The following is a 27,975-nucleotide window of genomic DNA, read 5'->3' on the forward strand; positions in this document are numbered from 1 at the left end:
GAAGGACTTTGAAATATTTCTAGCAGTATTTCTCAAATTGCATAAACGATATTTTTTTTCGTGAAAAGCTTGCTACTTCTCACATTTGACAGATGGCTTTGACAAGTTCAAATTCAATGAATAGACTTTATTCAACTTTATGAATTGAGAATAACATTGATTTTTTCAAATAAAAAATGTGGACATGGCAATTTTCGTCAACATTTTCATGGTATATTCGTCGACATTTCAATCGAATGTCGACGAATCTTTGTGTGGAATATATTTAAGTAAAAATATATAATATGCCACAACCAAGTAAAAAATTAGTGAAGATAAACTACAGTATATAAGAGAAACATATTGGAATAATTTTAGTGATGAAAGACATGAATTGAGGAAAATAGAGACATGAAGGAAAACAGTATCACTGATTAAAAATGGTCAAATTATATCCAAAAAACAAATTTTATTACTTATAAAATACATGTATTTTCTTGAAATTTCGTAAATAAAAATTTCATTTATCTTCTTAAGCTCAAGACAAAATACTATAAAATTCTCATTATAAAAGTAGGAATGTTGAAACTAAAAAAAGTCTCTCATCTTAACGAAACTCTTCACCCTTTACGGTATCTATCATTAATAATACTCCTAAGGAGATAAGGACCACTCCACCAACCCCTATAACAAATAAAAGATAGTTATAAAATTTTAAATGAATAGAAACTGCAATAATTTTAATACAAACTAGCTTTCTCTGTGATACGGGATAAAAAGTTAACAGCACAATTTTTCGTCAAAGATTTTAACCAATAGAAAAAATAATTATTCTTTATCATGCTAAAATACAAAAAAGGGATAAATAAAAAAAAGCCTTTTCCTGAGTATGAAATCATCTAACACAATGTAACGTGAATGCAAAAATTTTAAATCCCTTTTCGATATTATTAATACTCCATTTTAATTACGTTTTATAGGCAATTACGTATGATTAGTAATGACGTAATGAATAGTAATACTAGAGTTATGTGTAAAAAGGTAACATACCCCAACAACAGCTTCCTTATTCATTTGTTCTTTTTGGTTTTTTTAAATCTCTCACTAATTTTTATCCACCTATCTATCATATACATATATATTATATAGGGTGTCCTGTAAGTTCTAATTCTGCTTTTATCTCATCAACTGTTCATTTTAGAGGTATGGTTCTAGTTTAAAAAATGCTCAAAATGTGTTCAAGAATCACCCTGCTCCAATTTATGGAGTGCAAATACAGGGTGTCATAAAATAATAAAATCTAAATTTTTATACAGTCCCTCTATCTCCCAATTAAAAAGTTGTTGCCCAGTTTCTCCAGAGGCAAAAAAAAGAATAATAATAATCATCCCATGTTTCTAAGTGTAATGTTTGTTGAGATATTTGAATTCAAAAAGGGAGAAAAATTGAGAAAGAAAAGCAGCATTATCCATTAGTTTATGCTTTTCTTTTCCAACTTTTCTCCGATTTTCGAATTCAAATATCTCAGCAAATATTGCTCTTAGAAACCATGAAATTTTTATTGTTGGCCTTATGAGATACAGGGCAAGAACTTTTTAATTTAAAGGTAGAAAACAAGGAAATCGTATGAAAATTTAGATTCTCTATTTTGTGACACACTGTATTTTCACTCTCAAAACTGGTACAGTGATTCCTGAAAACATTTTTGAGCATTTTTTAAATTAGAACCATACCTCTATGATGAACGGTTAATGAGATAAAGACTGCATTAGGACTAACAGGACACCCTGTATATAGTACATACACATACAATACAGTCTCTGTATATCAAACTTCTATTTAATACATTTTTCCCATATAAACATTTTTATCAAATTCTCAAATTTTCATTAATTCACTCAAAATTAAAAATTGTTCCTTTATAACAAATTTTTTGATGAAATAAAGCAACTTGTGATTACATGAAGACTCGACCGCTGTGTACAGCATGAACTTCACCTAATCTGCCAAACAAAAGAGGGTGACAGAAAAGCCCAAGTGGAGCATAAAACACCATAGCAACCTTGTCCTATCTCTAACTATTTTTGAGTTATGGTGGATAGAAAAATGCATCGAATCTGAAAAAACTAAATTTGTGAAGTTATCGAAAGCATTGCATGCAAACTAAGCATGTATTTGGAATTAACAGAAAAAATCCTATAAGGTGACATCATTTTCATAGAAATATCTGGATGAAATAGCAAGTTACAAGTGCTGAAAGGTAGGTGAAGTGCAAAACCAAATTGCCGCCAAAATCTGTAAGCACCAATTCCACAAACACCCTTCTAGCTACAATCTGTCCATTCCACCAGCTTTTGAAAAAGTCTACAGTAAACCATATCAGTGTTCTAGTTCAGGAGAAATTCAGCCTTTTATTTACAATTCATCACTGAAATTTGTGTTCGTCCAAGTAGGCATTTGAAAAATTTCGGTGACAATATAAATTTTGCATTTTGCCAATATCTCAGTGCTTGTTGCTTGCCATTAAATTTAGATATCCTAATGGGAATTATGTCATTTTTTTCTGTAAAATCAAATTGTTGACAAAATCTGTAACCGCCAGTTTCAAATGTTTGCTTCAGCGAATGCTGATTTCAGTGATGTAGGGTCAGGCGGGGTAATTGGAAACAAAACAGCTGCTAGCAATTTAGTGGCTTTTATTCAAATCTTGCAGAGACAATGTTAAGTTGATTGTTATTGTTGACACAGCCCTAAGCCAATTCTCACCTCTTTGGTAGAAGTTGATTGAGCCCAGGTAACAGCTGATAGTTAACAACAAACAAAATTCTGTTGCACGTTTATTTTGTTTTTTAAGTTTTGCTTCCCCACCTGCTGCTACAAAAACGGAAGGGTAAAATTACTGTTGTTATATGTTTAGTGTACAGTCACAACTTCATGCAGTTTTTTTTCCATCTTTCTGGTGACCCATCTATCCTGTTTTCAATTACCCCAAAATTTTGAGAGAGTGGGGTAATAAGAAACAGTTTTATTTACTTCTTATTTACATTATTTTTGCTATTTGATATTACTTTACTACTTAATTTGTATTACTTTATATTTTACTTGTTACCTACAGTTTCACTGCTGTTTATTTACTTGAAATTTAATTGTTGTAAGAGTCCTTGATGTTATTTGATGTGGAGTTGAAGTAATATGTTTCCTTTGTCTTAAAAGAAATAAAATGCCACGAAATTATAAGAAAAAGATGGTCCCTTGAAGATCTGCAGTATTTGATGTGATGAACAAAAATATGACTTACCATGAGGCACAGGACAAAAGCTGGGGGAATGGAAAAGTTTTTGGTATATTTGACTGGTTGTAGCTAGAAGGGTGTTTGCGGAATTGGTGGTTACAGGATATTGGCAAAAATTTGATTTTCCACTCCAATCTTCTAGCACTTGTAGATCACCATTAAATCCAGATATTCTGATTAAAATGGTGTCACCTTGTAGGATTTTTTCTGTTCTTTTCAAGTATATGCTTAGCTTGTGTGTTGATTTCTCAGAAATTTCAGATTTTGGTTTTCTAGATTTGATACATTTTCCTTCCATCCACTGTAACTCAAAAACAGTTGGAGATAGGACGGGGTTGCTACTTTGTTTTATGCTTCATTTGGGTTCATCTATCATCCCCTTTTCCTTTGGCAGATAAAGTTCACTCTGCGTATATCATGCCCATGTGCTGGCCAGTTTATGAAACAGCTAGCTACTTCTCATGTTTAGCAAAGTCATTTGGCTCAAGTCGAAAGTATATGAGAAGCTTTTTCTAAGACAAAGCGCATGCTCAAGAGAAAAGAAATATTTTGCTGTTAGAGAAATAGGACAAAATATTGTCATCTCTTACAGGGCCGTCATTCCAACTTTTTCAGGGAGGGGGGCAAAGCACATGTACTCAATGTATGTATATATATATATATATACCATTTTTAGTGTATTTTCAAAAGCCCCCTAAATGACTTGCCTGATCTCTTAGTTATACAGTCTGTCTACAATTGCTTGTTCAGCAGATTAAAAGATGTAAAATCATGATGTTTTAGCAACTTATTGTTTTGCCGGCAAGTTTGTATTGGCTTGGTACATAATACAATATGAAAAACTAGTAACTGGTAATATTTGATCCATATATTCTGACTTCTATTGATTGATTTGAGTTCTAATTGGAGAATCCCATAAGATAAGGGTTAAAAGTTCTTTGTTCATTCAAAAAGTCATTTTAATCTATTCTCTAGATAAGAAGAATGCTTGTTTTCCATTCACAAAGGATTCATAGGGTTATGTTTTGTTAATTAAGGATTTATAATTTGTTGTACACACATGCAATATCAAAATTGTCTAGTTGCCTTCATTACTCATACTTATAGCTTCACTTGCCTAAAAAAATTGATGTCTAACACACATGAAGAATGAATTTTTTTTATTTGTTCTCACTTCACCATTTATAGGTGTTCCAGAAACCTCTTGTATATGATTCAAAAAATGTATATGATCAATAACTTGTATCTGCCCCTTTGTTTATGGATATTAATGTAGAAATTGCTGATCTGTGCACATTTCTTTACTTAGTATGAAATATTAATAAAACAATATAAGATCTCTCTCTCTCATAAATTATGCTATTTTGATGCGAATCTTCATTGGAAAAAATATTCTTCTAGTTGTTTATTTAGAGCTCTATAGATGCTACGAGAGATAGAACAAAAATGTTTTTAGAATGATATCATATGGCTTACAATTTGAAATAGCTTATCATGTAGTGCTCAAACATAATGTATGAAAACACTTATCGACACGGTACAGGGTGAAAACTTAAGCCTGTTCCACCTCAAATAACTTGTGAACTGTTATTGTAGAAACACACTTTCAATTTTTAAAAATATTCAAATAACGTGTTCATTTTAGACATCATTTATTTAACTGACGGCTGTATATGTACTGAGATACAAAATTTAATTTTTTGTAGTCTCCCTGTTCTCTAACTTCCAATTAAAAAGCTGTAGCTCTATCTCATGTGAGCAAAACAAAAAGAAATCTAAGTTTCTAAATACAAAATTAGCCAAGATATTTGTGTTCGAAAATCGCTGAAAATTAGGGAAAGAACAGCACATAAACCGGATAAAACAAGCTTGTTCCTTAATATATGATGTTCTTTCCCTCATTTTTATCAATTTTTTTACTTAAATACCTTAACTAATGTTGCACTTAGAAACATTTTTTTTGTTTTGAGTTTTTTTTGGGCAGGGGCGGCTCAAGAGAGACAGAGCAACAACTTTCCAATTGGAAGTTGGAGAACATGGAGACCATTAAAAAAATTAAATTTTCAATCTCTCTGCATATATGGTCATTAGTAAAATAAATTACATGTCTAAAATGAACACATTATATAAATACTTTTTCTAATTAAAAGTTTCTATAACCAGCAGTTCAGGGGTTATTTGAGCTGAAACAGACTGAAGTTTTCCCCCGTATATTATAATTTGTATACTGAGCAATGACAGAGATACAGAGAAAGAAAAATATACTGCAAAGAGGCAAATTTTTTATTTTTTTCAGATAACAGATGAAGCTGATTATGATGATCAGTATCTGTCAACATTTGAGCTAGAAGGTAGTGATCTTTCATATATATATATATATATACATACATATATCTATATCTATATATATATATATATATATTTGAGTTTTTAATATTTGAAAATTTTTTACCTAGGGAATTTGAAAATGCTTCAACTGTTTAAGCTTATGAAATGAATTGATGGAAAGAAATGAAAAAAATTTAAATGGTTTCTCGTGCAGAGAATGTTCTATATAAGATATTACAGAAAGAAAGAATATTTAAAATTTTTTTTATCTACAAATCATTTGCAAATACACTTCATATAATAGTATTTTTAACATTTTTACTGCCCATTAAATTTGATAGAGCTATGCTGACAAACCACCTCATAATTTTTATGAATACTAGCATACTATACCATGAAATGATTCATATGCTGATAAATATGTTTTACAGGAATTTGACAGGGTTTCAAAAAGAGCAAAATAAACTTTGGCTAAGGCACAGATCCATTCTCAAAGCTCTATCTACAACTTGACTGATATAATTTCAACAACCATGCCATTGGATGCAATGTATATGATGACTAGTTAACTAGACATTGGTCCGCGAATTGAAACACGTGATGGCAGAGAAAGTGTTAAAGTAATTTTTTAACAAGGAAACAGATATTTTCTGGATATTATGCTGAGGTGAACTCGGAAAGAAAAGTCATCTTGTCTCTGCCGGGACTTGTCTCTTCCAGTTCACCTTAGCATAGTATCCAGACAATATCTGAATTTCTTTGATATCTTGGGCTGAGAAAAAAGCTGTCTATATCTGTCTAATTTTCTAACGTTCTTATGTAAGTTGCATAATATTTCAAGTATTGAAACAATTGATTTTTTCTATTTGAACTTTTCAACCCTTAAACTGCTCAATCATCTAACAATCAAAACAATATTTTAATGTAGAGAGATCTCTATGTATATGTTACTATCTGGTAGCCAATCAAGTTTACAAGCTGTTAGCTGAGTCATGTCAGACTGTCCATCGCCCAGTCTCATTCAGCATATATATGCTCCAAGAAAGAAAATTATCCCTGATACTGTAGCGCACTGGTTAGAGCACTTGTTTCAGTTGTGAGGGTAAGGTGGTTTGATTCCTCATGAAAGCAAGTGAATTTTATTTCCAAAAATCATCAATTGAGCATTTTATCCAGTTCCCTGTAAACAATATTTTAAGCCTTGATGAAAATTATTATTTTTTTAAACAACTAAATCTGAATTCTTGAAAAATTATGTACTGCAACTCACCTTGAGATCATTTCCATAAATATCCTATTTATGGATATATAAATATCCTATACTATTTTTCCCAAAAAATAGTTCTATGCAATAAGATTAAAAATAACAAGGATAGGATTCTTTGCACAGAGATAAGGGGGTTAAAACAACTTCAATATGAGCGTGGTAGCCCTGGTTGATAAGATACTCACCTAAAGTACCAAAGGATGTTTAGGAGTGTTGTGAGTTCGATACCTGGTTTCGTCCTTGTCAGAAACTTTCCTGACATGGGGTGCAACAGAAATAGTGACATGGCTACAAAAAAAGATTGCTACCTCATTGAGTCCCACATCGAGGGATTAGCGCACCAACCTCTCAATGAGTATTTAAAAAAAAATTTGTTCGAAATCTGCAATAAATTGTAGATCCCAGTCTAATTGGCTGTGTGTGCAGAAAATGACAGTGGTGCGACAAAAATGATCAACTTCAATATAATATAGACAAAAAAAACCTTATTGAGAAATTGCTTTATTCATCTTTCAGGTACTCCAGTCTGTGCAGGAGTTGTCAAGGCTGAGGCTCGCGTAGTTTTATCAGTGGATAAAGCTATCGAAATAAAGGTTCGAATATACACTTTCCAGATTTGCACGCAAATTGATTATTCTTCATTTTATGATTTGCATTTCAATGATTTACAAGTTATTCCAGGGTAAAGGGACTTATATACGTTGTATACATATTAGATTTAATTTCATGTTCTATACCATATTTAGAAATAATGATTTTTTTAAATTGTTTTCCCTGCCTGCAAGCCAGAGTTTGTGCCCCCATGCTTCACTGGCTTCTTAAAACTAAAGGAAATTAGGTTAAAAATTTTGTCATGTTATCCAATGCAATATTCATTTATTCTTTTATAGGTGTCTGTTTTTCTTCAATATAAATTTTACCATGCTTATTGAAAAGTATTTGAAGGCTGGACTTGCATTCTTATTTAACAGGTTTTTTTCATACTCATACAAGTGAGCATGCGTGCAGTTATGGTACTTAAATGAATGAGTAACTTTTTTTTCCCCCACACAATTTTTATGAAACTCTCAAGCTTTTGGCAGTAAATGGCAGTTGTAACTGTTTTGCCATTGTGACAAAAACTCAATGAATCACAGTCTTGGCAGTCCAGATCATAATTTCATAAGTGTGCAAGTTTGGTTTGAACAATAACTGTTCAAACACAACTTGCACGAAACACACCAACATTTACGAAACCAGCACAATTACACAAAAAAAAGTTTATTTTGATCCTTCACCAGGGGCGTAGCCAGAAATTTCGTTCGGGGACGACGACCAAAGTGACAGAACAATAGATTTGGCCATCTTTTTCCCTTTTTTCGGTCATTTTCTCACATTTCGGGGGGGGGGGGGGACCAGACCCCCAAGTCCCCCCCCCCTGGCTACGCCCTTGTCCTTCACAACAAAAGGTGAACAAGGATCGAAAAGAAGCTTTTTTGTGTAATTGTGCTAGTTTCGTAAATGATAATTCTTTTTCTTCTAACAATATTCATTCCATTCACTGTCCAGCAGTTGATGTTGAGCAGATTTGACATATTAATATGCATTTCTTTTCTCGTTGGATGATTGTTGCACTGTAAGATAATTTAACTTTAACACGCATGTCAAGAACAAATTTTATGGGTCATCATTAAACTCTGGGCTCTCACCCTTCTTAAAAATCTCACCCTCATCTCTTTTCAAAATAACCAATGTAATTGGTGTTAATGCATTGATTTTAAATGGGAAGAAAATAAGTACAAGGAGGGAAAAAATTTGCACATAATCGAATGAAACCTCATATATTCGGTTAAAAACCTCCTCATCGGTCATATAAAAATATTTTACTGTGAAAAAAATATGTTGAACCTCTTGCTAACTATGGTACAAATAAATTTTAAACATTTTTTTCTTGGAAAATTAAATTATGTCATTGAAAATTTATTGCTTTAATATCAATTTTTTTTTTCATACCAGCAAGGAGAAATTCTTGTGACATATTCAACAGATATAGGATGGAGCCCATATTTTCCATTATTATCTGGTGTAATTACTGTCTTGGGTGGACTCATATCACACGGTATGTGGAAATTATATCTCAGAAAAAATAATTACTCACTATTGCTAACATTGATAATTCATGCCAGTAAAATAAAAGCACATTAACATGGACTACATACTCAGAGCAATAACTAATATAAATTATTTTATGCAAAAATGTTATCTGAATTCATTGTATTTTGTTTGAATAATCGAATCTTTGAGAGACAGAAGTTGAACCAGAATCTGAATTTATGTATCAAACTAATTTATGTATTATCCCAGCTACTACTAACTTTTCTTTCCAAAATTTGTCTTGACATAATATCCAGAAAGTCTCTTTCCTTGACGTAAATTATGTATTTGTTTGAAAAAAATATTCTTTTGAAGGTGCTGTAGTTACTAGAGAGTATGGCTTGCCTTGTGTAGTCGGAGTTCAGGGAGCAACAGCCTTACTCAAAACAGGTAATTTTTATATGATTTTATAGGCAGAGGCCCATACAAGAGTATGTGTTTGATTTGACAGAGGCTGTTTTATGTTGTTCAAAAATTCACTCGTAATAAGAGAATGATATCTGAAGGGTTTTTGTTTCAAACTATGTACAGTCAACTATATTCTCCATTTTTTTGTTTCTACTGATTGTTTTAAATGTAGTTTATTTCCTCATAACAATAGTTGACTGTCTGTCAGACCTTCGCAATGCGTGTATCACACTCTAACCACTGTCCCAGGTGTACAAGTATGAAATGCGGATTTCAGAAAACAGATGGTGCACCAATGCAGTTTGTGCTATAAAGATTTGACACTGCGCCATTTTGTTGTGTCATCAACAAGTGTCAGATGCGCACGAGTGATAAATTGGAAAAGTGTGTGCATAGTGTTGTATTGTTGTGTTCAATATGTCGAAAGTTATACTGAACAAAGAGCATTCACAGACAGCATTAATTTTTTTGTTTTCATTTGAAGAAAACTGCTGCTGAATCATACCGATTACTTCGAGAAGCTTATGGTGAACATGCTCCATCGCAAGATATGTGTGAATGATGGTTTCGGTTTTTCAAAAGTGGCGACTTCGATGTTGCAGACAAGGAACATGGAAAACTGCCAAAAAAAAAAAAATGTGGAATTGGAAGCATTGTTGGACGAGGATGATACTACACAGACACAAAAACAATTCGCAGAGCAATTGGGCATTAGTCAACAAGCTGTTTCCAATCGCAATGCCCCATGACAACGTGAAATGCTCCTTGACAATGTTCAATGGTCAATGTTCCATCACATACAGCAAAAGCGGTTCGCAGCACGTTGGAAGCACTCAGCTGGAAGTTCTACCCTATGTGGCTTACTCACCAGACTTGGCTCCTTCCGATTACCACTTGTTTGCATTGATGGGTCACGCACTTTCTGAGCAACGCTTTTGTTCGTACGAAGATGTGAAAAAATAACTCGATGAATGGTTCGCAGCAAAAGGGGAAGATTTTTACTTACGTGGTATTCACAAATTTCAGGAAAGATGGGGGAAATGTATAACAAGCAATAGAGCATACTTTGAATAAAGCACTTTTTATCATTCTTCCGAATTTAATGTGTTTTTTAAAAAAAAAAATCTGCATTTCATACTTGTACACCTGGTAGATATGTCTGTCAGACTAGACACGACCCGGGCTCTGTCCCCACACGGGTAAAGGGCTTACATCACAGAAGGGACAGACAGTCAACTATGTTATGAGGAAATAAACTGTTTAAAACTGTCAGTAGAAGCAAAAAAATGGAGAATAAAAAAAAAAAAAAAATTCTTGGGTTAAGAATTTATTATTCGATGGTTAAGTCTGTTAGAGAAATATGATGCTTTAGTTAGAATACCAGAAGTATCAAAGTTTTTAGATGACCATGTGGAATCTTATATAGCATAGTTAATTAGAAAATAAGTTGGTGAGTAACGAGAGGGTGAAGATTAATTTCACATCAAAATTCAGAAATGGACACGAAGACTAACAGTCATGGATAAAGCAGGTGGATTTATTTTAGATTCATTCTAATTTGTCGATATTACTTAAAGTGTAGCAGTTCCAGATTTCAGATGCATACATACCCCAGTAACATACTATATCATTAGCTACTGGGGTAGGAGAGTATGCGGGAAATGTAAGCTCGGTAACAAAAAGTCTGACATCGCAAGTGGAATGTTTCAGGTTGGGTGAACGAAGAAAAGTTTTGAACACATTTTTTCTAGTAGTTGTAGTCGATGAGTTAATTCTAGTGTAGGTCTGCCAAGATATATAAACTGAAGAGCGGAAAAAAACTGGTGCAGGCATGCGTATGCAAATAAAGAGATATGGAACCAACCAGAGTCGGCAACGCCTATATAACACAACAAGTGTTTGGCATAGTTGTTAGATCGGTTACTGCTGCTACAATGGCAGGTTATCAAGATTTAGTAAGTTTGAACATGGTGTTATAGTCGGCGCACGAGAGATGGGACATAGCATCTCCGAGGTAGCGATGAAATTTGGATTTTCACATACGACCATTTCACGAGTGTACCATGAATATCGGGAATCCGGTAAAAAAATTAAATCTACGACATCGCTGCGGCCGGAAAAAGATCATGCAAGAATGGGACCAACGACGACTGACGAGAATCATTAAACGTGACAGACGTGCAACCCTTCTGCAAATTGCTGCAGATTTCAATGCTGGGCCATCAACAAGTGTCAGCGTGCGTACCATTTAACGAAACATCGATATGGGCTTTCGGAGCCGAAGACCCACTCATGTACCCTTGATGACTGCACGACACAAAGCTTTACGCCTCCTGGGCCCGACAACACAGACATTGGACAGTTGAGGACTGGAAACACGTTGCCTGGTCTGACGAGTCTCGGTTTCCAATTGCTTCGAGCTGATGGACGTGTACGGGTATGGAGACAACCTCATGAATCCATGGACCCTACATGTCAACAGGGGACTGTTCAAGCTGGTGGAGGCTCTGTGATGGTATGGGGCGTGTGCAGTTGGCATGATATGGGACCCCTGATACGTCTAGATACGACTCTGACAGGTACGTAAGCATCCTGTCTGATCACCTGTACCCATTCATGTCCATTGTGCATTCCGACGGACTTGGACAATTTCAGCAGGACAATGCAACACCCCACACGTCCAGAATTGCAACAAAGTGGCTCCAGGAACACTCTTCTGACTTTAGACACTTCCGCTGGCCACCTAAATCCCCAGACATGAACATTATTGAACATATCTGGGATGCCTTGCAACGTGCTGTTCAGAAGATATCTCCACCCCCCTCTTACTCCTACGGATTTATGGACAGCCTTGCAGGATTCATGGTGTCAATTACCTCCAGCACTACTTCAGACATTAGTCGAGTTCATGCCACGTCATGTTGCAGCACTTCTGCGGGGGCCCTACACGATATTAGGCAGGTTTACCAGTTTTTTTGGCTCTTCAGTGTAGTTGAATTACTAATAGCATACGGAAATTCAGAAGAAAAGTTTATGAGAAATTCTCATGGAAACTGTTTTTATGTGTTGAGAGACATTTGCTCTGATGAGCACCAGTTACAGATGGAATTCAGATTAAGTTGGAGAATTTCATGGTCAGACTCCTATTGATGGTACTGTAAATTACACAATCATCAGCAAAAAATCTAGTGGTGCAGTTGATGGTTTCTGGGAGATTATCAACTTAAACAGAGTTTTTACAGTGGCATATGGAAAATAAATAAAAAAAATAGGTAAAACAGTTTTTCCACATTTAGAGCTGTTTTTTCCTTATGCTATTCTGTATTTCTAATATCTCAATGATATTGAACTTGGAAACATGGAATTTTTTTTGTTGGCATCAGGAGAGACAGGGGAACAACAGCTTTCTAGTTGGGGGTTTGGCACACTGGCACTGTATAAAAAGTTAATTTTTTATTTTAATAACTATACAACCCCCTTGAAACATGAATGACATATCTGAGTACTACATGTTATTTGGAAACTTTTTCTAATTGAAGGTATATCTCTAGGATTCTATTCGCCAGTAAAATACCATACTCCATTTGCTATGCACATTGTATATCGTCATCATCAACAATTTTTAATCTACTGCTGGATGGTCTCCTCTAAATTTTTCACCTTGTATATACTTTACATTAATACTGACTTGAAACTTTTTTTTCGATGCAGGTGATTTGATAATATTGGATGGAAGTCAAGGTAAAATCATGAAAGTGCAAGAGTGTGTAAATACTAATGGAGGAAATGGTTGTGAACATTGATTAACAAAAAAATATTTATTCTTGTACAGATTAGAACTTTAGTTACAATGTGTAGCAAACATAGAACTTGTAAAAGCTTTATATACATAATACATAAGGATATTAATATCTTCAATGTATGTAGCACATCTGTGATTAAATTTCTTTCACCATATGTCTTCAGGGTCACTTGTTTCTTCACTGGAAAACGAAACTGTACTTGACATCAGGAGATTCAGGAGATACAAAAAATCACACTTTCAATACATCTATATACAGGGCGTCCATAATTAAAAGACCCTATTTTAAAGTAGCCTACAGGCGAAACCAGTCATCAGAAAAAGTGAAATTTTGTGCAGGACTTCGTGAAGTGATGGGAATTTGTTTTAGGGGAAAAAAATTAGTTGTACATGTTGCGGCACCACCAGAGGGCGTTTAACTTTGAATACCAGTAGTAAACATGTAAATTTATATGATGTCACGCAGCAGCTGTTATAAAACCTAGAAACATTTGCAGAGATGTTTCTCAATGTGTTTGCTGCTCACAATGACGATAAGTTTACAAGATCACACTTTCTTGTTATAACAAAACAGCAATTCTGCAATAACTACTCTATGGAAAAATCTGACTTGGAAGAGGATTGAAAAAGGTCCAGTGAATGTTGAAAACCTTTGGAGTATGATAATGAAATATGAAACTACAGGATCATTAGCTGTTTCTCCTGGAAGAGGAAGAAAGCCCATTTTTATAGATGCAGAACAGGAAGTTTTGCTTCAGGTGAAGAGGACAGAGCTTCAAATTCTTGTGGTAGCACTGCACATTCACAACTGCCAAATTTGGGAACCAGAAAATCTGCACGCTATCTTAGAAGTTCTGTTCCATTCACCAAAAGTGACAGTATGGCATGGCATGGATTTACTGCAACATTTATTCTCGGTCCCTACTTCTAGGAGAAATTACATTCTACAGGTCCAGTGACATGTTCGATCACAGTGAAGCGATATGCATTGTTGTTACAGAACAAAATTGTTCCATCTCTGCAAGCATGTCACTGCCTTGCAGACATAATCTTTATGCAAGATGGAGCTCCTGCACACACTGCAGCGTGTGTTAAGAATGTTCTTAATTTTACAGAAGAACGTATCAACAGCCGGCACTTCCCTAATGTATGGCCTCCCTGATTCCCGGACCTTAATCCATGCGATTTTTGGCTTTGGTGGCATTTGAAACGTCTGGTAAGTCATGATAATCAAAGAACTTTACCTGACCTTAAAGGCAACGTTTTATGCCACATGCTGAACACTTCCCCGCACACACTTCGGTCAGTTGTGGAACATGTCATCTTGAGATTTCACATGGTATCTGAAAAGGATGGCCATCATGTGGAACATGTTTTGTTGCAGTAACAATTGTAAACATTTGCCTAAATGTGTCATTTCTTAATAAAACGCCCGCTGGTGGTGAAATGTGCAACTAATTTCCCCCAGAACAAATTCCCATCACTTCATGAAGTCCTCCAAAAAATTTCACAATTTTGATGACTGGTTTTGCCTGTAGGCTACTTTAAAATAGGGTCTTTAAATTATGGACACCCTGAACATAAAATTGATTTTCTATATTCGTTGCCTAGTCTTAACAAACTTTTAAAGTAGCCTATCATTCCAGTCGGGCCCTGTTTGGTATGTATACAAAATTTGGCGGAGAGCAGTCTAAAATTGTAGATCTGTATTAAGAAAATATACACACATCAAATCAATTTTATGTGTGTATATTTTCTTAATACAGATCTACAATTTTAGACTGCTCTCCGCCAAATTTTGTATACATACCAAACAGGGCCCGACTGGAATGATAGGCTACTTTAAAAGTTTGTTAGGACTAGGCAAATGCCTGAAATGATAAACAATGTTTCCAAAGCTAGGCTAATAAGAAAACTAGCCTCACTTACCCTTTACGTAAAAAAGGCTCAGTCGATAACCCAGAGAATTATCTGCCTCTGTCATGCCTTTGCTCAATCTTGAAAATTTATACATTAATTTCACAACAATGACTTGAATCATGGCTTTCTGCAAAAACGATATCTTATCCCCCCTCTCAAATTGGTTTCAGAGAAAAAATCATTAACAACTGATAATATATTCATTTTAGATTGCCTTATTAACAAAAAAGAACCCTAAGATAGGAACAATTTTTTTGCTTTATTCATTGAATTCAAGGCCAAATTTGATCGTATTAACAGAAACATTTCTTTTTGTAAAGCTTTTCACTCTTGGTTTCAGTTATCAGTTTGTTAATGTTATTGTTGCCTTGTATGATTCCAATCATCAAACTATTTCAACTGACAGGGGCTTCATTGACAATTTCTCGATCCAAACTGGTGTTTGATGCAGTATAACTTTGATAGTCTTTGCACCAATAAAAAACAAACTTTAATCCAATCCGAAGGTGCATATGTATTTTCAAATAGGTGATGGCACATATTGCAGTGAATCCATCTTAAAAATGTGATATTTGTTTTTGGTGAAGTGCTCTTATGCACTCTATAAAAACACCCTCTACCGCCTTTTCTATTGCAATTCGACCGCACATTCTATGATGAAAAATGCTTGTTTAGGTGTCTTATCACTTTTAAAAGGTGATAAGACAGCATAATTCATGTTTGTCCTATGAATTTATAATCAGCCTGTATTACATATGAGAAACATCAATGAACTAAACCTCTTCCGCTACCTATTAAATAAAGCTGTTACAATTCTTCAATTACAATCAGCGACCGGATTTTGATTAATGTGCCGCATGAGAAAAACAATATATGATATGATATTAACTGATATTCTATAAGCAATAATATTAATCAAATTATTAAGTTTGCTTCGAAATTTTAACAGCTGTTATTTGCCCCAGAAGTATTCTCAGACTTCAGTTTTTTTGGCTGTGCAGAAAAAAAATTCCCTAAATTGTACGAGGCAGCATGTTATTTTATCATTCCACATAGAAACAGGTTTGTGTAGGTGAAGTAGAACAAAATGTGGCCCTATCTGCGAAAAAATAATTAAAGGGCACTTTTTTTTCCATGTAAGAACAAAATTTTCCATTTTACTGTGAGCATGTAGGTGCTCATCATATTCCTCCTCCAAGACTGATCTTTCGGTGGGGCCTCCACTATAGTGAATTTATATTTAAAAAAGAAAGTTTGTCCCGGCCCTCGTGCTAGAGCCCTGCCAGTCCAACCCTTGTAGACAGGTGTCGTGCCCCAGGCACTAGACCCGAGGGGTGCAAATTTCATTCTTAAACCTCTCTAACATTACAAGGGGGCGTCAAAATGTGCACGTGCCCCGGGTGACCAAGCATCTAGTTGTGGCCCTGCTGGTAGAGGTCATAGTGCACTTAAAACATTAAGGATAGATGCTTGATTTCAGATGCGTGATATATATATTCACTGACACAACTCAAATGAACACCCTATGATTCACTGATGATTAGCATCATGATTACTTCAGTTAAAGCCATATGTCAGAGTTTTTGGGGGTGCTTTTCTTCTGGTGATGGTTATTATCAAAGCTCTCGATTGTGAATATACCTCCTAATAGGCTGACAGGGGCTCCAACCTTATGAATACCAACCATGAGTTCAACCGGGAACAGCACGGAGACCAGTGGTGCCACATCCAGCAATAGGGCGCTAGGCTGCGATCTTCGGTGGCCCCCAGGTCAGACTCTTCACAAACCCCCCTTTAATATTAATTTGTAGCATGAAAAACAAAAAAGAACCACATCTGATGAAAATTATCTCTGGGCACCCGGGCAGGAGCCCTGTAGACCCACTCCCTTTGTGGAGGCCATGCACGAACCTCAGTTGAATCACGATAAAATTTGGTAAAATTATTTATGACAATAAATATGTAAATTAAGAGGTGCTGCCCAGGCCCTCTTTTATTTTGCCCTGGGGCAATGATGTTGCTGGGACGGCAGTAGAAACACTTTTTTTTGATTAAATATGCAAAAATTTCTTTGAATTCTGTAGAACAGCATTATCATCAAGGGTTTCGCGAAAAACTTTACCCTGGTATAGAGAACAGATATAAGTATACAGAAATGGGCAGTCAGAACATTCTGGAGCTAAACAGCACCACACTAGAGATTCTTCTATTATGGTGTTGGCTGAAAGAGGCATTTCTCAGAAGATGAACAAGGAATCCATGCTTATGCTGGGGGGATTTGACTAAAGAAAGGAAACTCAATTGGAAAAATGTTCATAAAGAACGAAAAGATCCTTAACAAAAAAGAGAAGTAGCCTAATTTTTTTCCAAGAACCAGTTTCTCTAGAAATAGGTGACACTTTTTGGATGTGCAAGAAAGGAGTTGTGCTGAGATGAATTAAGCATTGGATAGCAAAGAATTCAATAACATATCAACACTGAAAAGTGTTGTATTTACCTGTGCTCATTTATTCACTCGTGCTTTCCCTTCAAAATTATTTGATGTGTAAAAGTTTGTGTGTGTGAGAGAGTGAAAACACTGTCATATAATAAATCTGTCATTGAAAATGCTGCCCCTGTAATCATACTGCCTCATGCCTGGCACCGGCCCTGGGTTGGAGTGTATCACTTGTTTCCTTCAAACTTTTCCTGGGAAACCTTTTAACTAATCCCGACCCCACAATCTCTTGTTTTACTTCTTAACACGTTCATTCAATCTACAGTGAATAAATTCTATGCTGAAATCAAATCTAGTGAATTTCAATCTATTTACACAAATACCTTAGCAACTTCATTACTGAACCTTACTTAAACAGTTGCAATGACATTAAAATTTTTTCCAAGCACATTTGAACTTTCTCTGAAATATCCTATCTGTGATCATCAGTGAATTGCCAATTTTATTCATTTCTTTTCCAGAAGTATAAAATTTGTTGGAGTATGGAATGAATTTTTCTCACACTGGTTTCTCTGCCTCTATTTTTGTTGAATTTCTCTCCCGTAACCCAGCATCATTTGCTAAATTCTCAATTTTGTGAATTTTTGACTGTACAATTAATTTTGATTTTTATCCCCTCAATGTGTTACATTACGTAGGAATCTTTTTAATTGCTATATGATTGTTTTGAGATAACAAATTTGTTATAAAAAAAGGTTTGGCCTATTGCTTAATACAAAATTTCAATTATACTCTTACAAACTCTAGCACTGCGTTAGCCCATTTCCTTGTGGTACCTTCTATGGTCACCACAGAAAATTTTGTGATTGCATTCTCAAAATTACAAAAAAAAATCACTTGAAAAATACTATACAGCACTGTAGTTTTAAAAAACAAATATTTTTTATCATAGAATAATGTCATTTGTTACAGTACCTCTCAATTGCCTAAAGTTATAACTAATTTCATTTCAACATCACTTCTGGTTTAACATCATATCCTTCAGGACGTACAAACCTTTCAACATATTTCAATCCATGTGATCCATTTGATGAATAATTTTCAAAAAATGGGAGATCCAGGAGGTGAGGAGAATATTTTTTTAGAAAATATATCCAACAAACACAAATTTCATTCTTAAGAAAAAATAGGGCTTCCTCTTGAGTTCGTTCATAGTACTTTGGGTGACATTCCAATTTATCTAACTCTTCCAACATAGTGTTGTCAACTTCATATATTTCTCCAACTACTTGCTAGAAATATTTAAAAAAAAGCATAAATGGTTGAATGAAATAAAGTTGTAAATATAAAAATTAAGGAAATTAAAATAAAGAACTAGATAAATGACATGAAAAAACACATAAAATTTAATAGTTAACTAATCTATTTAAAACTAAATCATGAATTAGTAAAATCATCAATGCATCTTATTAACATTATTCAGAGGAATTTCTAATTTGGCAAATGCCAGAAAGTGTTGTATATGTGTATATTCCCTGATAAATTAACAAAATGTCCGACGCGCGTATCATGTGTTTGAAGTGTTGCCAAATTAGAAATCAAAAATTAAAACAATTTTTGTGTTTGCAGATCTGTCTGCTCTTTAAGGAGAGACTTCCTTAGAGAGAAATTTGGCCTGCATTGACACCTTAAAGTTGGGAAAGTACAGAAAACACACAATTGCAGTAGACTCTCACTAATCCGCTGTAATGGTGCCGCGAGTGGAAACAAACCATTCCATTTTTGAAAGTGCTTTAAAGTTTTGTGTTTCGCATTGATAAATACTTTCATCTGTTATCATAAGTAAGCATCCAGTGTCGGCCCACAACCATCAGACACGATGGTGCATCATTGTCAGGAGATGCCCGCATTGTTTATGCAAAACCACTGTTGCAGCCACTAATGTCACCTGGTGGCAACAGAGGCAATTTGGATGATATACAAATCTTATATACAATCGGTAGTGATTGGCTGCCTCTCCTATAGCTGGTAGGATGTGTATATATATTGCAGCAAACAACATCATGGTCTCATTGCACTTGTAATTCCATTTTACTAGTTAGCTTCACTTGGGGAGTTAGGATGTCTTAGCCATGGGATAGCTCTCCAGTCCTCTATATATGTTCCTGAACTCTATTCATGGCTTCATGAGGCAAAGGAATGGATGAGCTGACATCAAACACCTGGCTATAATAAACTTCCTGATTGGATATCAGGACAAGCAATGTGGCAATTTATGGTAATATATCAGTTTCATTCCAAATTTATAAAACTTTTACAACCAATTCTGTTAAATATTCTCAAATTAAAAGTAATAAAGTAATGATTTTGAGTTCATTTCTGACCCTTGTTGTGTTGGATCATCTCGTGATGCTCTCTACTGAACCTGAAATAAGACCAGGTTCATCACACCGGCACATATCAGACCAGAGTGTGTCGTATAACTAAAATCACTGAATTATTGCCAGTTAATTGAAAAAGCCCATTTAAATAATATAAACATCTGTGCATAGACATACAATGACATGTTTTCTGCATCTATGCTCAAAGAAAAATGCTGGATTACTTTACTAGCACATGGCCGGATTACTGAGAGTTTACTGTACAGCCAATTGCTACCTGTGCTGCATGCACAGATCAATCTGCAGAGCCATTACGATGCCCACACAACTGCACAGTAGTTCTTAACTAAATTGATTACCAAGACAGAAAACTATTTAGCTTGCAGAATTAATAATCGGTTTAATAATAAATTTTGTCATCTTTAGGTATATATATATAAATTTGTTACATCTTCAGATATATATATATATAACAGCCCTATACTTATTTTTCTACTGAGAGATTGGGTAGAATTATGAACCTACTTGGTGATGATTAAAATGAGTGAACCCAACTCAGAAAATTTGGAAGAAACACACATTCTGGTATTTTTAAATGAAGAAATTTTGATGTGTTAAGTGTAACAAATATGAAGGAAGCAGTTACTTATTGCAATCAAAATGTACAGTGTGCTAAGGAAAGTTCCTTTGCCACATTTTACTGGCAAACCGTTGATTCTAGAGCTATAATTTTGATTAGAAAAGTAACAACCTGTTGAACTTAAGATACATTATTCATGTTGCAAGGGGTTGTATAATTATTAAAATTAAAAAAAAATTGGTTCTTTTAAGCACAGGGTATCTGTATAAAAAACTAAGGGTGCAGTAGCCTGGTCGATAAGGTACTCGCCTGAAGTACCAAAGGATGTTTAGAGGTGTCACGAGTTCGATACCCGGTTTGTCCTTGTCAGAAAACTTTCCTGACACAGAGGTACAACAAAAAACGGCGACTTGACCGCAGCAAAAAACTGCTACCGCAGGGAGTCCCCCATTAAGGGGTTAGCATACCAGCCTCTTGATGAGTATAAAAAAACAAGCCTGCTATTCTGAATCGACAATAAATTGTAGGTTCCGGTCTAATTAGTCCTCGTGTGCAGAAAATGGCTGTGGTGCGACAAAAATGATCAAATTTATAAAAAACTAACTAGAAAGTTGTTGCTCTGTTTCTTCTGAGGCAAATGAAAAAAAAATTCCAAGTTTCTAAGTGCAATATTCACTGAAATATTCAAATTCAAAAAACAGGAAAATTGGGGGAAAACAGTATTAAATGCAGAAAAACTGTTTTACCAACATTTAATGCTGTTTTTTCCCCAAATTTACTCGAATTTGAATATCTAAGTAAATATTGCACTTAGAAGTGTGAATTTTTTTTGTTGGCCCCAGAAGAGACAGGGCAACAACTTTCTAATTCGGTTTCTGAGCACACTAGGACTGTATAAAAAGTAAATTTCTTTATTTTTCCATGTATACGACCCTTCAAGAAAATTTTGATGTTTTAAGTAACTGCACGTCATTTGAGAACTTTTTGTAATTGAAAGTATGTTTGAAAGTCAACTGTTACAGAGATATTCGCTATGCAAACAATTTGGGACAGCCTGTATACAACCCTTTGTAATACGAATAACACATCTGAGATCTACACATTATTTGGATACTTTTCCAATTGGAAGTATGCCTCTAGGATCAATGGTTCACTAGTAAAATGTGGCTGAGGGACTTTCCTTACGCTACCCTGTATACATTAAATACTTTTATTTCAAATAATGCCATGTTTATACATTAGATCAGTCTGCTCACTGCTGCTGGGGAGAGGGCATGGTCCCCCCCCCCCCCATGTCTCCGCCCATATTTTACACCACATATTTTTGTGTAATTTTTTTATAATTCAAGAACTTTTAGGATACATGTGAAAAGGCTCGCTTGAGTGCATATTCATTTTTTTATAACTAAGCATCCAAACGAAAAATTGGATTATATTTTCAACAAATGCATAGTCATAATAATGCTGGAAAAAATAATTACATTAAGAAAATCACAGAATATTTCAGGCACTGCTATAGCATCAATGGATTTCATATGTGGTTTCTCAATAGGGAAATGGATAAAATTATGTTGTTTTAAAGTAATTTTGGTTTATTTTGCTACAAAACACACTCCAGTGCTATGGTCAAGTATACATCATTATTAAAGGTCAATCAGGGTTTGGGTTTCAGACAGAACATGTGGTTTTTAATATCCAAAAATAAATCTCTAAAAGTGCAATAGTATATAAAATTTAAAAACATAAAAATATGTCATGAAACCAATGTTTCTCAAAGGGGTGATGGAACAAACAAAGGGCGCAGGTAGGAGTTACAGGTGCAATATAGGATCCTACAGGTCGGCTTAGCAAGGAAAGCACTGAGAGTATATTTTTTTTCAGAGCAGAAGGGAGATAAAATAAATAAGTTTGGAAGACTCTGGTTTAACAATCAGATTGCTCCCATCATCCACAGATGATGAGCATAGTAGCCCCTGCTCAATCATTCTGTGATTAGAATTTTTTTTAATATGAAATTCTTTGACTCCTTTATGATCATGGACGAAGTATTTCATCCAAACGCCAGTGGAATAAATTCAATCAAGTTATCTGTGCTTTCTTTCTCTCTTCTCACCATTGCAAAGCTTTGTTGTAACCCAACCAGTTTACTGTCCAACCTTCAGGGATTTCTGAGTTTTTCTGGGGTTCGACTGCATCAAAAGCTAAAACATTTTACTTTGGTGTTGCAATGAAAATATCTATATTTGAGAAATATTGATGTTAGTTTAGGTTCCACGAAACAGTCTCATAACCGTCAAAAGCGCAACGTCAACTAGATTATTGGAAACCTCTTGTCTAAATTTTGAGTTGATTGATAAGCATGAAATGAATAATATTACTTGTCACAAATTTTAATGTCCATGAAATAATTATAAAAAAAATTGCTTACCTTTCCTTTGCCTTCACAGTAAAGTAAATATGGAATATTATACCTTGATGCAATAACAAGAGGCCATTTTTTCAGCGTTTGAGCTGGTCCTAAGTATACTGAGACACCTTTCTGGTCATGCAATAACTTATGATTTGGCTCATCCTTTTTCAAAGTGCCATACAAAAATACGAGGTGACGAATTTCAGTCAAATTCTTGTTATTTTTATCTGAATTTTCCTAATAAATACACACAGCATTAGCAGGCAGAAAAAGACAAGAGGAAGTTTTCATAAGCATATTTTTATGCAAGCTAAAGAAATCATTTTAACAAAATCATTTTTAAAACAAAAATCAAAATGAGAAAAATGTAACATACTTGACGACTCTTTTCTAGGAAAAAAAAAAATTTTTTTTGTATATCCCTGTGATAGCTTATAACTCTGAATATTATCAAAGACACAAAAAAAAAAAAGGAGTTGAATTATTACCACTCCATGTAGTACAAAACTCCAATACCTATTTTACAGACAAAATGTATAAACATGGGTAGAGGGATCCTAGCTTAGTGTCAGTAAAAATAATAATCATAGATTTCAATAAAAATACTACTGTTGTAGAGTGTTACGGGAAATCCTGCTGGAAAAGTTGTTGAGGCATATTCCCAATCAAGAAGTCTCACTTTAGAGAGGTAGCTATTTTATTTCCCATATCAAAGAAGTTTTTCTGGCTTAACAAGGACTTGATTTCAGCATGGCAACATAGGCATTTGGCCAGGGCCCAATGTTTTTAGGGGGGGGGGTTCCCCAAATTTATAATAGTATATTATATTTTACTCAAATTTTTATGAGTTTTATTTAGTAAAACTTTGGAAAATCAGAATTTTCCCTACACCACATCATACTATTGTTAAAGTGCCCATTTAAATAGCAAACCCTATTAAATATCAATTTTAATATTTTACCAATCAGTAATAGACTTTACACAGCATGTACAATGCACCTATTGCAATATTAACTATGTGACGAAAATATGCTTCAATGTGTCAGTTTTTTTGTTTGATTCATCAATTTCACATCTTTTGACTAAAATGATTTATAAAACATGTTTAATAAACAAGAAATCCTCAAATCTTCATGAAGATTCTTCATATTTGCAATGCAAGACTTCATGTAGCTGATCTGGCAAACTGCAACAATTTTCATCTTTGGTTCAGGTTGATGCCACAATGCTAGAGGTTTAGAAGAAACATTTCCAAATTTTGAGACAGCATTGAATCATCATCGACAGTTTCACCAATATCAAACTGTCATAGAGAAAGCTCATTCTTATTAAAAAGGATAAAAATCATCAGTTCACTCAAGTCTTTTACAAGAAAAACTGTCATCTCTTTAGCTTCATTGTGTATTGAAGCTGAGATATCTCAAAAATTATATTTTGATCACATTATATGAGAGTGAGACAAAAGCATTTATTGTAAGACTATTAAAGCATTTTATGGAGACTATTAAATTACATTTCTAATTTAAAATAGTGAATTCCCTTTTTTTTTATGTGTTTACAAACAACATGTACTTTATTTGTTGACCTACCAAACTTCTTCAATCACAGTCCAAGGGGAACCTAATACCTCTTTTGCCCAGGGCCCATCTAGTCAAATTCAGGCCCTGGGCTTAACGCATTTTCATTGTACTGTCCTAATAACATCTCAAGTAGGAACCACTATGTGTACAGGGTATTTGTAAACTGTTTTCTAAACAATTAACAACTAATTTTAGGGGTGATAGTAACCATCAAGAGGAACAATATTTACAATGGAACCTATGTTGCAATTTACTCAGTGTCAAAAAAGAGTAAGGTACATTGTCCACATTGAACAGTGGAAAAAAGACATACCAAAATCATAAATTGCACAATTCCATGTAGATCAGCGAAAGAGTCAAAGGAGATGCTGAAAGTGATGTTCAAGTCAGGGTAGGCAGGTTTTTGACACTTTAAACTGCCACGTCAAAAATCTCAAATATTGCTATTCAATATAAAATTTCCAGTTGAAAATATACAAACTGATTGCATGTAATGTTTGAAATCACTAGGTTATACAAAAAATAAATACTTAATATGATTTTCTGCTCTCTACAGAATTATTTTGGACAATATATGTGAATTTTTTCTTGTAAAATATACAATTTGAATAAAGCATATCATAAAGGCTGAAGGAAAAACTATGGAACTATTTGATATTCCTCAATTCAAGATGATTCTCGACCTTCCAAAATTTCTTGAACTACTTCTATACAGTATGTGTATTGATATAAACCATATGCTGTACCCTTTCCATAACAGATAGGTGTTTACAAATTTCCTTTATGCCATATAATATGTAATGTTGATTCCTATCAATAAATTATCTAGATAATCACTGATTACTTAAAACATTACCCTTATTGTGCATAACATTAGAATGTATCTAGCAATCAAAATACAGTCGGATCCACCTATAACAAAGTCTGAAAAAACAGCCAAACTGTTTGTTATAAGCGAACTCCATTATATCCGTATTGAATTGAAAAATGATGTGCTCAAGAAAAATATAACATTTTACATGCATGATACATATTTTTTAGTAATCTGAGCATTCTCTGAAAGAGATTAAAATAGTATATATTTTTATAAAGATTGAAAAATTTTGATTGAAATCTTACGCAACTGAAAAATGATGTGGCAATTATTGATTTACTTATAAAGTTTAATTTACAGATAAGATTTAGATAAGATTACAAAGACATTCGTGACAATTTTATGTCAAAAATTAGTTATAGGCATACCTTGTTGAAATCAGGGTTCATTATAAGCAATCAAAATAGCATAGATGAGTAATATGAAATACACAAGACACAGGAAAAAACTTTGTTATATGTAAGCATTTGTAATATTCATGTTCATTATAAGTGAGTCAGACTACTAAATTGTAGCATTAAAATGTCCTTTAATTTGGCAGGTTTTGCTGATTGTATTTGATGCTTAATTAAGAAACTCCTATAACTTGATCTTAGTGCAAAAGTAAGAATTACAAAGTTTGACTATAATATGGCATATTTACTACCATTTACAATGTAATGGTTTTCCAAAAAAAGCTGTATCTGAAATTCAAAACTGCTTTGGGTATCGAGCTCTGCCAGCTCTGCTTTGATTGAAATAAGTAATAATACTTTTTAAAACGCCAGATTTACACAACCTAAGCTAAGATATTTTTAGATAAAAATAAATGAGTTTAATCAGTATATTAACAGATGCTGCGCAATAATTTTTCTCCGAGGAAGACAACATTTAAGAATCACAGATAGTGATGGATTTCCCCTATGTGCAAGAGCTTATGGGCAGGATTATGGGCATCGAGGAATTCCTCACTTCAAATGAGATCAGAGAGATGTGTAAAATGTGGGAAGCTGTGCTAAAGTTCGTAGAAACAACCCAAATAAAGCTGCAACAGTGCGAGCAATGAATATGTTTAACAACAATGCAATTTCCAATTCCTTAAAAGCAAGTTTTATTGGATAGGTTTCTTCTTGAAGTCACACGAAAAGAAAAATGTTGCAGTGAGCCAGCAGATAGCACCCCATAAGTCAGCCGTTCTCTGGCTTAGAGGCAGAATGCAAACCAGTCTCCCATTTGAAAAAGTCTCTCCACAGACAGCAGGCAGACCTACAACACAATATTGACAAAACATGAAAATTCAAGCATTTCCATCTTTATTTCAGAAAATGGAACACAGATGGCAGCACACACACAAACACGAAACAAGCACAACTCCACAACATAATAAGGCTACACATACACTCAGAACATGCATTCCAGCGTGTGCCAATTCGTTATGAATTCCACAGAGGAATGTGTATGAGGTGCACGTATGGTTTTTAGTAATAGTCTTCTCTTTTATCCTATAGAGCATAGTCTCCCAAACATTTTGTCCATCGCCCCCCCCTTCATCAGAAATTTTTTCCTCTCATTGCCCCCCAACTCAAGTAAACCTATAGGATCCTATGTTAAATCAGTAGGTTATATTGCCCCCTTGGACCATTCCATCACCCACCAGGGGGCGATATTGCCCACTTTGGGAAACACTGCTATAGAGCAAGTTAATTTGTAAACATTATTGTATTTTATGTTCACTTTATGGCATTACTATATATTGTGTTGTATTATTGAGTAGCTGCTGGTTTCATCAGTCAATTTTATGTGAATGAATAATTGTGGAGCAAATCATCCGAGTTCCCTGTAGAAAAACCTGTTTTTATATATGAGTGATTCGGATTATGAGCATGTTCACAGAGCAAATTATGTTTGCCAACCAAAGCTCCATTGTAATTAAAATATACGTATTTAAAAAACACACAAATAATAATAAAAGTTATCTTCATAGAGATAACTCACATTCATTAAAGTTCTATCCAAAACAATTTTTTGACAGTTAGAATGAGCTTTAGAATTTTTTTCAAGTTCTTTGTAATATCTTTCTTTTTGGTTATGTATGTATCTGAAGAATGATGAATTTGAGCTAGTAACTTTCAATAGAGTCTCCACTGTGATGGTCGTAACGTTCAAGCGTTTACAAAGAGGCATAAATAAAAACTCAATCATTTCAGAAAATCCAATGAGCTATTTAAACGAATTATTAATTATGTCGCATCATTCATTATACTCAAAACATATATTGAAGTACGGAAGTTCATACCGATGATGTCATTATGTGTATGACCGAAACCAAAGCAGTATTAATAACAGTGTTGCCACCAGTCAAAACTTTCCTTCATCAAAGACCAGGCTTAAAACAAGTCTCCCTGCAATTGTGAATGTGTGTTTTGAGCTGCTATAATTGGCAACTTATCGCCGAACGCGAAAGTTGACTGGTGATTTCGCTCGAATGAACAACGTTTATGAACGAAACGATGAACCTCTCCGCTAATTATACGAAGTACAGATGACGATACCAAGCGGAAAGAAAAGCCACATTCTTTTGTGGTAGGGTTACCAGACGTCCTCC

The 27,975-nt window shown here is 34.4% G+C and overlaps 2 protein-coding genes across 5 annotated transcripts; one reads left to right on the top strand and one right to left on the bottom strand.

Moving 5' to 3' along the window:
- Nucleotides 1–3,278: 3,278 nt before the first annotated feature.
- LOC149065545 (uncharacterized) lies at nucleotides 3,279–13,364 on the top strand. The gene is made up of 7 exons (XM_089254008.1): nucleotides 3,279–3,320; nucleotides 3,864–3,914; nucleotides 5,568–5,622; nucleotides 7,383–7,459; nucleotides 8,862–8,964; nucleotides 9,315–9,389; nucleotides 13,119–13,364. The coding sequence occupies exons 1-7, from the start codon at nucleotides 3,279–3,281 to the stop codon at nucleotides 13,208–13,210; spliced, it is 495 nt and encodes a 164-aa protein (XP_089110134.1). The 3' UTR covers nucleotides 13,211–13,364.
- Nucleotides 13,211–27,892, bottom strand: LOC149065546 (gamma-glutamylaminecyclotransferase-like). Of its 4 annotated transcripts, none has more exons than XM_089253634.1 (4): nucleotides 27,366–27,892; nucleotides 22,956–23,174; nucleotides 18,623–18,858; nucleotides 13,211–13,390 (listed from the first exon to the last, which is right to left on the bottom strand). In XM_089253634.1, the coding sequence occupies exons 1-4, from the start codon at nucleotides 27,570–27,572 to the stop codon at nucleotides 13,357–13,359; spliced, it is 696 nt and encodes a 231-aa protein (XP_089109760.1). In that variant the 5' UTR covers nucleotides 27,573–27,892; the 3' UTR covers nucleotides 13,211–13,356. The 4 variants fall into 4 exon arrangements, with proteins under 4 accessions (XP_089109760.1, XP_089109759.1, XP_089109762.1 ...); XM_089253633.1 differs by having other exon boundaries at nucleotides 18,542–18,858; nucleotides 27,366–27,891; XM_089253636.1 differs by having other exon boundaries at nucleotides 27,667–27,886.
- Between the last annotated feature and the right edge of the window lie 83 nt (nucleotides 27,893–27,975).

This window comes from Pholcus phalangioides, unplaced genomic scaffold, assembly GCF_987345545.1.
Source record: "Pholcus phalangioides strain wild (caught in Gottingen) unplaced genomic scaffold, Ppha-v1.0 ptg000039l_1, whole genome shotgun sequence".
NCBI lineage: Eukaryota > Metazoa > Arthropoda > Arachnida > Araneae > Pholcidae > Pholcus > Pholcus phalangioides.

Bases quoted from the DNA above. Each gene is read 5' to 3' on its own strand.
- LOC149065545 (XM_089254008.1), top strand. From the start codon at position 3,279: ATGAGGCACAGGACAAAAGCTGGGGGAATGGAAAAGTTTTTG. The intron at 7,460-8,861 runs GTTCGAATATAC...TTTTCATACCAG, and splicing joins ATAAAGCTATCGAAATAAAG to CAAGGAGAAATTCTTGTGAC. The intron at 8,965-9,314 runs GTATGTGGAAAT...ATTCTTTTGAAG, and splicing joins GGGTGGACTCATATCACACG to GTGCTGTAGTTACTAGAGAG.
- LOC149065546 (XM_089253633.1), bottom strand. From the start codon at position 27,572: ATGATTGAGTTTTTATTTATGCCTCTTTGTAAACGCTTGAACGTTACG. The intron at 23,175-27,365 runs GTGAGTTATCTC...TGTATTTATTAG, and splicing joins TGGATAGAACTTTAATGAAT to GAAAATTCAGATAAAAATAA. The intron at 18,859-22,955 runs GTAAGCAATTTT...AAATATTTCTAG, and splicing joins ACTGTGAAGGCAAAGGAAAG to CAAGTAGTTGGAGAAATATA.